The sequence below is a fragment of the Procambarus clarkii genome, chromosome 17 (assembly GCF_040958095.1).
Source record: "Procambarus clarkii isolate CNS0578487 chromosome 17, FALCON_Pclarkii_2.0, whole genome shotgun sequence".
Taxonomy (NCBI): Eukaryota; Metazoa; Arthropoda; class Malacostraca; order Decapoda; family Cambaridae; genus Procambarus; species Procambarus clarkii.
The window spans coordinates 30613382-30624661 of NC_091166.1; the positions used below are offsets into that span (position 1 = coordinate 30613382).

Genomic DNA, 11280 nt, shown 5'->3' on the forward strand with positions numbered 1-11280 from the left:
TGTGAGGCAGTAATGAAGGCCCCGGGGTGTTTGTGAGGTGGTAATGAGGGGCCCCGGGGTGTTTGTGAGGCAGTAATGAGGACTACGGTGTGTTTGTGAGGCGGTAAGGAGGGCCCCGGAATGTTTGTGAGGCCGTAATGAGGGCCTCGGAGTGTTTGTGACGCGGTAATGAGGGCCCCGGGGTGTTTGTGAAGCGGTAATGAGGGAACCGGGGGTGTTTGTGAGGCGGTAATGAGGGCCCCGGGGTGTTTGTGAAGCCGTAATGAGGGCCCCGGGGTGTTTGTGAGGCGGAAATGAGGGCCCCTGTGTGTTTGTGAGGCGGTAATGAGGGCCCGGGGAGTTTGTGAGGCGGTAATGAGGGGCCCCGGGGTATTTGTGAGGCGGTAATGAGGGCCCCGGAGTGTTTGTGAGGCAGTAATGAGGGCCCCGGGGAGTTTGTGAGGCGGTAATGAGGGGCCCCGGGATATTTGTGAGGCGGTAATGAGGGCCCCGGAGTTTGTGAGGCGGTAATGAGGGCCCCGGGGTGTTTGTGAGGCAGTAATGAGGGCTACGGGGTGTTTGTGAGGCGGTTATGAGGGGCTCCGGGGTTTTTGTGATGCGGTAATGAGGGGCCTAGGTTGTTTGTGAGGCGGTATTGAGGGCTCTGCGGTGTTTGTGAGGCGGTAATGAGGGGCCCGGGGTTTTTGTGATGCAGTAATGAGGGCCCCGGGGTGTTTGTGAGGTGGTAATGAGGTGCCCAGGGTGTTTGTGAGGCGGTAATGAGGGCCCCGGGGTGTTTGTGAGGCGGTAATGAGGGGCCCGGTGTGTTTGTAAGGTAGTAATGAAGGCCCCGGGGTGTTTGTGAGGCAGTAATGAGGGGCCCCGGGGTGTTTGTGAGGCAGTAATGAGGGGCCCCGGGGTGTTTGTGAGGCAGTAATGAGGGGCCCCGGGGTGTTTGTGAGGCAGTAATGAGGGGCCCGGGGTGTTTGTGAGGCAGTAATGAGGGGCCCGGGGTGTTTGTGAGGCAGTAATGAGGGGCCCGGGGTGTTTGTGAGGCAGTAATGAGGGGCCCCGGGGTGTTCGTGAGGCAGTAATGAGGGGCCCGGGGTGTTTGTGAGGCAGTAATGAGGGGCCCGGGGTGTTTGTGAGGCAGTAATGAAGGGCCCGGGGTGTTTGTGTGGCAGTAATGAGGGGCCCGGGGTGTTCGTGAGCCGATAGCAGCACCTATCAACCCTACCATGTCTCAGGGTACGGTTAAAAAATTATTTAAGACATAAGAATCTATGAAACTGCAGAAGACCTATTGGCCCATACTGCAGCCCTCACAAACACCGTCCCGCAGCGCTCCCTCTGGTACGTCCAGGAGGACAGACAGCTGCAGGCTCCCTGCAACGGCACCTGCAACGGAAGCTGCCGTTGCAGCTGTATCAGCTGCCTCTGGGTCACGAGCCTCCAGGGGACGGTTGTGCTCCTAAGGATGAGCGTGAGGATGACCGCCTTTTCCAGCGGCCTCACCGCCCTGACCAGAGAACCAGTCTCCATCTCATGTTGTGACCCGAACACAGGAGGTGTCCTTGGGCGCCCAGGACCCTGTGAGCACACAACATTCAGGCCTCCCTCTCACAATAACACAGTCGACCAAAGTATTACATGTGAACCCAACAGCGCATTCCTCTCATCACCTCCACCGTCTGATCCACAAAGGCCTCCTCGGAGAGCTGGGAAACAAGTTGAAGTTAAGTATCAGTCTTGGCGTCTGGGTCAGGAGGAATATATGTCTCTCCTGGGATGACTAGACCAGATCAATGATCGTCACCAAGACATAAATAAGATTTTCCATTTTTATTGATGAGAGCTGTGAGGGGCTGGCCTCTCTCCCCTCCCCTAGCACTCCATTCCTACGTTACTAGTCTTTATTGTCTTTGTTTACTACCTAAAGATAGCAAATTAGGGACTACAGTCATCCACATTTACTACCAAAAGTGCGCTTTTCTCTTGACCCTTATCACCGGACCGCCGGCCAATTCGTAATAGTGGTCCATTTATCCAGCAATTAGGGAATCCCATAATACCACATTCTCTGATCGTTGCTGCTCTCTATTGGAGTTCTCAGATCACTGCTGCTCTCTGTTGGAGTTCTCAGATCACTGCTGCTCTCTGTTGGAGTTCTCTGATCACTGCTGCTCTCTGTTGGAGTTCTCTGATCGTTGCTGCTCTCTGTTGGAGTTCTCTGATCACTGCTGCTCTCTGTTGGAGTTCTCTGATCGTTGCTGCTCTCTGTTGGAGTTCTCTGACCGTTGCTGCTCTCTGTTGGAGTTCTCTGATCGTTGCTGCTCTCTGTTGGAGTTCTCTGATCACTGCTGCTCTCTGTTGGAATTCTCTGATCACTGCTAATCTCTTTTTTTCCTATTATTCTTCCAGTTTTCCTTTCCTTACTTCTAAACCTTCGTTAACTTTAACTGATTTTCTTTATTCCTAAGATTTTCCTATTTCTTACCCTTTTTTCTTTTGCTTTCCTTGATAAGAAGAAGTCTTATTCTTATCTTCATTCTTCTCTCTCTTTATCACAACTTTAACCTCACTCCCATACCTTACAGTGTCGACTCTTCCAGTGCCTTACCGCTACACGTGATAATGCTCCACGACGGACCGAAACGTCGCCAGTTCTTCATTCTCAGTTGTGAGTTGGATATCAGCTCTTGGGCCACGTTGTTGTGACTCATCGTCTCTATATCTCTGGAAGAAATACATATATACAATTAAGACAACGTAACGAGCCTCAGCTTTTACCACTCTCCGTCACACGTCCCTCAGCGGGTCGTATCATTAATCTCCAGCACCACCAGGGGTCGTAATCACCCATAACAGTTAAACAGCCTCCTTACACCATCCTCCAGAGGTCACCATAACACTCAAATTACCGGCTCAATGTTGGGCGGTTATGTATCTTCTTGAGGTTATCTTGCAACCCGTTTTCGCAAATTTAATAAGTCAATATTGATTTATTAAATATGTGCATAGGTGACATACTTAACATAATAGATACCCTTAAAAAGATTCATAGAAAACACCGACCTTACCTAACCTACTTAGTATGTTAAGATAAGCATCTTATTGCTTCGTAATTACAATTATTACCTAACCTATAATAGGTATAGGTTAAGTAATAATTGTAATTACGAAGCAATAAGATGCTTATCTTAAGATACTAACAAGGTTAGGTAAGATCGGTGTTTTCTATGAATCTTTTTAAGGGTATCTATTATGTTTAGTATATCACCTATGCACGTAGTTAATAAGTCAATATTGACTTTACGAATTTGCGAGAACGGGTTGTATCTTGAAATGATTTCGGGGCTCAGCGTCCTAGTGGCCCGGTCCTCGACCAGGCCTCCTTTTTGTTACACACGCAGGAAACAGCCCGTAGCAGCTGTCTAACTCCCAGGTACCTATTTACTGCTAAGTGAACAGGTGAATCAGGGTGAAAGAAACCCTGCCCATTTGTTTCCGTCCCCACTGGGGATCAATCCCGGAACCTCAGGACTACGAATCCGAAGCGCTCTCCACTCAGCTGTCAGGCCCCTCAAGGCGGTAATGGCGGTAATAACATTGTATACATAACAGTATACATGTTCTACTCGCTAGTTCTAGCTCACCGTTGTCACCTGTGGCAAGTCCGGTGACAATGGCAATAGTGTGTCGGCCAGGTAGAGAGAGAGAGAGAGAGAGAGAGAGAGAGAGAGAGAGAGAGAGAGAGAGAGAGAGAGAGAGAGAGAGAGAGAGAGAGAGAGAGAGAGAGAGAGAGAGAGTGAGTGAGAGAGAGTGAGAGAGAGAGAGATGTCACTGTCGCGAGCTTCACGACTTCCTTTGTCGATGTCCAGGCCAGACATACCTACTTCGATGTCATCGTACGAACATGTCTCCTCTGACCGCCTGTGACAGCGCCCCCTGGCATGTCTCGTGACACTCTCCATTGTGTCTTAGCTTCTCAGAACAAGCTAAGACACACCGAGTCCTTAATAAGACGCACTTAGCTTCCGTCGGGCCCAGTCCAACAAGCCGCCGCTACTTCCTCGTAAGATACACAAGATTTATAAGTTTCGAAAAAAACTGGCGTCAGTACCGTCCTCACCGCTTCCCTCATAAGACACTGCTGAGACACTGCCTAACTCTTTGGCAGCTTCTCAGTACCTAGAGTGAGCAGAACAGTGCCGTGCTTCTGTTATCTTCGTTCACACCAGGCCAATTACCCTGGATACTAACACCCTGGCCTCCTACACCCTGGCCTCCTACATCCTTGCCTCCTACACCCTGGCCTCCTACATCCTTGCCTCCTACACCCTTGCCTCCTACATCCTTGCCTCCTACACCCTTGCCTCCTACATCCTTGCCTCCTACACCCTTTCCTCCTACATCCTTGCCTCCTACATCCTTGCCTCCTACATCCTTGCCTCCTACACCCTTGCCTCCTACATCCTTGCCTCCTACACCCTGGCCTCCTACATCCTTGCCTCCTACACCCTTGCCTCCTACATCCTTGCCTCCTACACCCTGGCCTCCTACACCCTGGCCTCCTACACCCTTGCCTCCAACATCCTTGCCTCCTACACCCTTGCCTCCTACATCCTTGCCTCCTACACCCTTGCCTCCTACATCCTTGCCTCCTACACCCTGGCCTCCTACATCCTTGCCTCCTACATCCTTGCCTCCTACACCCTTGCCTCCTACATCCTTGCCTCCTACATCCTTGCCTCCTACACCCTGGCCTCCTACACCCTTGCCTCCTACATCCTGGCCTCCTACATCCTTGCCTCCTACACCCTGGCCTCCTACACCCTGGCCTCCTACACCATTGCCTCCTACATCCTTGACTCCTACACCCTGGCCTCCTACACCCTGGCCTCCTACATCCTTGCCTCCTATACCCTTGCCTCCTACACCCTTGCCTCCTACATCCTTGCCTCCTACACCCTTGCCTCCTACATCCTTGCCTCCTACACCCTGGCCTCCTACACCCTTGCCTCCTACACCCTTGCCTCCTACATCCTTGCCTCCTACACCCTTGCCTCCTACACCCTTGCCTCCTACATCCTTGCCTCCTACACCCTGGCCTCCTACACCCTGGCCTCCTACATCCTTGCCTCCTACACCCTTGCCTCCTACACCCTTGTATCCTACATCCTTGCCTCCTACATCCTTGCCTCCTACACCCTGGCCTCCTAAATCCTTGCCTCCTACATCCTTGCCTCCTACATCCTTGCCTCCTACACCCTTGCCTCCTACATCCTTGCCTCCTACACCCTTGCCTCCTACATCCTTGCCTCCTACACCCTTGCCTCCTACACCCTTGCCTCCTACACCCTTGCCTCCTACACCCTTGCCTCTTACATCCTTGCCTCCTACACCCTTGCCTCCTACACCCTTGCCTCCTACATCCTTGCCTCCTACATCCTTGCCTCCTACACATTGGCCTCCTACACCCTGGCCTCCTGCACCCTTGCCTCCTACATCCTTGCCTCCTACATCCTTGCCTCCTACACCCTGGCCTCCTACACCCTGGCCTCCTACACCCTTGCCTCCTACATCCTTGCCTCCTACACCCTGGCCTCCTACACCCTGGCCTCCTACATCCTTGCCTCCTATACCCTTGCCTCCTACACCCTTGCCTCCTACATCCTTGCCTCCTACACCCTTGCCTCCTACATCCTTGCCTCCTACACCCTGGCCTCCTACACCCTTGCATCCTACACCCTGGCCTCCTACACCCTGGCCTCCTACACCCTGGCCTCCTACACCCTGGCCTCCTACATCCTTGCCTCCTATACCCTTGCCTCCTACACCCTTGCCTCCTACATCCTTGCCTCCTACACCCTTGCCTCCTACATCCTTGCCTCCTACACCCTGGCCTCCTACACCCTTGCCTCCTACACCCTGGCCTCCTACACCCTGGCCTCCTACACCCTGGCCTCCTACACCCTGGCCTCCTACATCCTGGCCTCCTACACCCTGGCCTCCTACACCCTGGCCTCCTACACCCTTGCCTCCTACAGCCTTGCCTCCTACACCCCTGCCTTCTACACCCTTGCCTCCTACACCCTGGCCTCCTACATCCTTGCCTCCTACACCCTTGCCTCCTACATCCTTGCCTCCTACACCCTTGCCTCCTACACCCTTGCCTCCTACATCCTTGCCTCCTACACCCTGGCCTCCTACACCCTGGCCTCCTACATCCTTGCCTCCTACACCCTTGCCTCCTACACCCTTGTCTCCTACATCCTTGCCTCCTACATCCTTGCCTCCTACACCCTGGCCTCCTAAATCCTTGCCTCCTACATCCTTGCCTCCTACATCCTTGCCTCCTACACCCTTGCCTCCTACACCCTTGCCTCCTACATCCTTGCCTCCTACACCCTTGCCTCCTACATCCTTGACTCCTACACCCTTGCCTCCTACACCCTTGCCTCCTACACCCTTGCCTCCTACACCCTTGCCTCCTACACCCTTGCTTCCTACACCCTTGCCTCCTACATCCTTGCCTCCTACATCCTTGCCTCCTACACCCTTGCCTCCTACACCTTGGCCTCCTACACCCTTGCCTCCTACATCCTTGCCTCCTATACCCTTGCCTCCTACACCCTTGCCTCCTACATCCTTGCCTCCTACACCCTTGCCTCCTACATCCTTGCCTCCTACACCCTGGCCTCCTACACCCTGGCCTTCTACACCCTGGCCACTTCTACACCCGCAATTCTTTAACCTTGTCATTTAAACCTTGGCTATTCTCACCCTTGCTAATTATACCTTGTAAATTATCTCGTTTGCCACCTAAGCCCTTGCCACACTGCCTGGCCCCAGTAACCTACCCACATCATGACTCCTCACCTAGATCACCCTAGCTCACCCTCAGAACATACCCTGGCGATATTCACACTATCTACTCTTACTCTGAGCATACACATTGAAGTTGTAGGGCAGTTAGAGATCAGAACCAGGCCACACTTCACCCTAGTACCTGGGGGGTGAGTGAGGAGAGCCACCTCTCACCCTGGTACTTGTAGGTGGGTGAAGTAAACCACCTCTCACCCTGGCACCCTTTCTTTATGAAAACCTTCAATGAACTGTCAGTTTCATCATAATACTATCATGTTAGTACTAGTGAAGGGAAGAGTAACAAACCCTCACCCTAAATACACATTGTCTAGTGTTGCGGTGGTCGGAGAGGAGTCAGGGTGAAGGGTGCAGGGCCACCCTTTACTCTGACCCCTCACCTTAAGCACACACTGCCTGCGTGGAGATGAGGGCCTCTGGAGAGCGAGTGTTTTGGTGGAGATTCAAGTGGTGCCGAGAGGGATGCTCTCCTCTACAGTTTACCTCGGTGGTGAGAGGTTTACCTCGGTGCAAGGCCAACTAGTCTACAGGAGATCAGTTGCTGTGTAGAGCGAGATCACGGTAGAAAGGTTGACCTCATCCCCCGAACACTTTACATCGTCTGTGTATAATCATCACATGATTCCAAAACGGCTTGTTGATTAAATTTTCTCCTGATCTCAACCTCAACCGATTGATGTAACTCAAAGATGATTCATCATACTTTAAAGTTGTTCGTCTTCATTACGACCAATTCATCTCGTTCACCATCAGACTGGTATCGTAGTCTGGAGATTTTACTCATCCAATGAGATTAATTTCATTCACGGAAGATTTACTCTAAAAATTGGAAAATTTTCCCAACGCTGAGGATTATATGCCTATTGAAATTGGTGAAGCGGCCCGAGGGGGAAATGTTACTACCCAACTATTGCAATTTTTATGAGAGAAAAAATAGATTAATGTACAGAACGTTGGTTCTTCCATCTTCTCCCCGTGGTGGATGAGAACGCTGTGACAGAGACCGTGACAGACAGGCAGACCGTGACAGACAGGGAGACTGTGACAGACACAGAGACCGTGACAGACAGGGAGACTGTGATAGACACAGAGACCGTGACAGACAGGGAGACTGTGATAGACACAGAGACCGTGACAGACAGGGAGACTGTGACAGACACAGAGACCGTGACAGACAGGGAGACTGTGACAGACACAGAGACCGTGACAGACAGGGAGACTGTGACAGACACAAAGACCGTGACAGACAGGGAGACTGTGACAGACACAGAGACCGTGACAGACAGGGAGACTGTGATAGACACAGAGACCGTGACAGACAGGGAGACTGTGACAGACACAGAGACCGTGACAGACAGAGTGACTGTGACAGACACAGAGACCGTGACAGACAGGGAGACTGTGACAGACACAGAGAATGTGACAGACATAAACACAGAGACAGATACAGAGACAGACACAGAGACAAACACAGACTTAAACACAGAGACAGATACAGACTTAAACACAGAGACAGATACAGAGACAGACACAGAGACAAACACAGACTTAAACACAGACTTAAACACAGAGACAGACACAGAGACTGTGACAGACATAGAGAGTGTGACAGACACACAGACAGACATAGACACAGACACAGAGCCACGTTACAACACTCACTATTGGATGACCTGTCAACTCTCAACAATGTGAACTTTTCTCGATCGCTTCTTCGATCTTTTTCTTATATACTGCACATTCCAGTAATTACTAACACAATCTGAACAGTTAACATAGCCTGACCTGACCTGATCTGACCTAACCTAACCTGACCTGACCTGACCTAACCTGACATGACCTGACATAACCTAACCTAACCTGACATGACCTGACCTAACCTAACCTGACCTGACTTAACTTAGCCTGACCTGACCTAACGTGACCTATCCTAACATGACCTGACTTAACATGACCTAACATAACCTGACCTGACTTTATCTGACTTTGTCTGGCGTGACCTAACGTGACCTATCCTAACATGACCTGACTTAACATGGCCTAACATAACCTGACCTGACTTCGTCTGACCTGACCTGACCTAACCTGACCTGACCTGACCTGGCCTAACCTGACCTGACCTGGCGTAACCTAACCTGACCTGACCTAACGTTACCTATCCTAACATGACCTGACTTAACATGACCTAACATAACCTGACCTGACTTCGTCTGACTTTGTCTGGCCTGACCTGATTTGACCTAACCTGACATGACCTGGCCTGACCTGACCTGACTTAACCTAACATGACCTGACTTAACATGACCTAACATAACCTGACCTGACTTGGTCTGACTTGGTCTGACCAGACCTGACCTGACCTGACCTAACCTAACCATACTTAACCTGACCTATCTTTAGCCTAACTTTACATGACATTATAATATGTAACATTAATACTTTTCATATTGAATAAACACGACTCTGAATACACAAAACGTCTGTAATGACGAGTGCTTTCGGGTCAGTGGCCGCTTGTACCAGTAGAAACTGAGACCCGCTTGAGCGGTGAGGTAGTGAGACATATGGACAGTCAATGAGGCGCACTGAGAGACAGATTCTCACCAACTGACGTACTGAGGGATAATAACAAGGAAAACGCAAGAATTGCAGTCTCCGTGGTGTAGTGGTAAGACACTCGCCTGGCGTTCCGCGAGCGCTATGTCATGGGTTCGTATCCTGGCCGGGGAGGATTTACTGGGCGCAATTCCTTAACTGTAGCCTCTGTTTAACGCAACAGTAAAATGTGTACTTGGATGAAAAAACGATTCTTCGCGGCAGGGGATCGTATTCCAGGGACCATAGGATTAAGGACTTGCCTGAAACGCTACGCGTACTAGTGGCTGTACAAGAATGTAACAACTCTTGTATATATCTCAAAAAAAAAAAAAAAAAAAAAAAAAAAAATTAGAGACAAAGAAGCAGGGAGAGACACTGTAGGGAAAAGTGAGAGACAATGAGAAAGCGATAAAGATAGAGAGATAGAGACAGACTGACAGGAACCGATGCATCACAACACTTCCATAAATCCAATACACGTGAGTCATCAATCAGAGGCCAGTAATCCAGAGATATTTACTCACTGCGGACTTTGGTAATCCCGGCCACTCAGAACCTGGGATTATTTTGGCCGCATTGTCAGCGTACTCTTAATAGGGTCATGGTGGAATCCTTTTCCGTTATTACGGTGGTAATTAATCCCTTTTGTGACCTCGATTTGTGAAGTGACCCCCCTCCCCCTCCTCTCCTGACTGTCCAGCTGGGGCGTGATGACCCCGGGATATTTGGTCCTCGGAACCAACGTAAGATAACCAAAGATAACCAAATGGCCGGGGTTAAATGTTTTGAACTGCGGCAAAATTTCATAAAACTGTGATATTCAAATTAAATCATTGATCACACCCATGTAAGTCGCTGTTGTTGGAAATTTCCAACACTAATACAACACTGTTGTATTATTAATAATTATTACTAAATCTACTAATCACTGTAGTAACTAAAATTAACCAACCGTAGAGTTCACATGTACTAATAATTGTATCTGTACAATAACGCTGGAATTCTTACGTCACCAGACGCCAGTATTGCGTCAGATTCCACCATAATAAACACATCTATATCCAGTGTGTCAGAGAATTGAGTTTGATTCTCTAAAAACAACAGTGTTCTGTGTGATAATTATTTACCGAGGGAGCCGGTCGGCCGAGCGGACAGCACGCTATACTTGTGATCCTGTGGTCCTGGGTTCGATCCCAGGCGCCGGCGAGAAACAATGGGCAGAGTTTCTTTCACCCTATGCCCCCTGTTACCTAGCATTAAAATAGGTACCTGGGTGTTAGTCAGCTGTCACGGGCTGCTTCCTGGGGGTGGAGGCCTGGTCGAGGACCGGGCCGCGGGGACACTAAAAAGCCCCGAAATCATCTCAAGATAACCTCAAGATAACCGATAACCTGACTCCCAAATAATGCCAAATAGAGCGTTTCTAGTTACAACTGTTATCTGGTAATAAATATAACGTCACACGTGAAAGCCCTGGAGAGAATTAAATTCATCTCCATTGTTCGTTTACCATCGTAAAACGAGCAAATAATAATATTTAACTCCACTGAATTATAAACCCGTCATTATCCAAGCATTCTAGTCGCAACTGCGAGAAATAATATTATTCACAGTAAATAATTTGTGTAGCAAATGCGGGATGCGGAGCGGGGCAGGGGAGACGCCATTAATCGAGGAGACGCCACCGAGAGCGTGTGGAACCGTCGACGAGAGAGGAAAGTCGCCACTGTGCGGTGTGAAGAATAGTTGCGGAATTGAGCAACTTGGCTGGTGTCAGTGTCATAGGATACATTGTGGTGAATCGTCAACGAGAAT

General features: G+C 50.1%; 3 protein-coding genes across 3 annotated transcripts; 1 reads left to right on the forward strand and 2 right to left on the reverse strand.

The window, feature by feature from the left end:
- Window positions 1-2032: 2032 nt before the first annotated feature.
- LOC138365602 (germ cell nuclear acidic protein-like) lies at window positions 2033-3953 on the reverse strand. The gene is made up of 2 exons (XM_069326079.1): window positions 3824-3953; window positions 2033-2346 (listed from the first exon to the last, which is right to left on the reverse strand). Exons 1-2 carry the CDS (start codon window positions 3951-3953, stop codon window positions 2033-2035), a joined length of 444 nt encoding a protein of 147 aa, XP_069182180.1.
- A 217-nt stretch (window positions 3954-4170) lies between these two features.
- LOC138365603 (spidroin-1-like) lies at window positions 4171-6744 on the reverse strand. Its single transcript, XM_069326080.1, has one exon. It carries the CDS (start codon window positions 6742-6744, stop codon window positions 4171-4173), a length of 2574 nt encoding a protein of 857 aa, XP_069182181.1.
- A 585-nt stretch (window positions 6745-7329) lies between these two features.
- Window positions 7330-8562, forward strand: LOC138365604 (clumping factor A-like). The gene is made up of 2 exons (XM_069326081.1): window positions 7330-7357; window positions 7817-8562. The coding sequence occupies exons 1-2, from the start codon at window positions 7330-7332 to the stop codon at window positions 8560-8562; spliced, it is 774 nt and encodes a 257-aa protein (XP_069182182.1).
- The last annotated feature ends 2718 nt before the right edge of the window (window positions 8563-11280 follow it).

Excerpts from the sequence above, each read along its gene's own strand:
- LOC138365604 (XM_069326081.1), top strand. The coding sequence starts at position 7,330 with ATGCTCTCCTCTACAGTTTACCTCGGTG. Across the intron at positions 7,358-7,816 it reads CTCTACAGTTTACCTCGGTG|AACGTTGGTTCTTCCATCTT; the intron begins GTGAGAGGTTTA and ends ATTAATGTACAG.
- LOC138365602 (XM_069326079.1), bottom strand. The coding sequence starts at position 3,953 with ATGGAGAGTGTCACGAGACATGCCAGGGGGCGCTGTCACAGGCGGTCA. Across the intron at positions 2,347-3,823 it reads AAGTCGTGAAGCTCGCGACA|AGAGCAGCAGTGATCAGAGA; the intron begins GTGACATCTCTC and ends GAATTCCAACAG.
- LOC138365603 (XM_069326080.1), bottom strand. The coding sequence starts at position 6,744 with ATGACAAGGTTAAAGAATTGCGGGTGTAGAAGTGGCCAGGGTGTAGAA.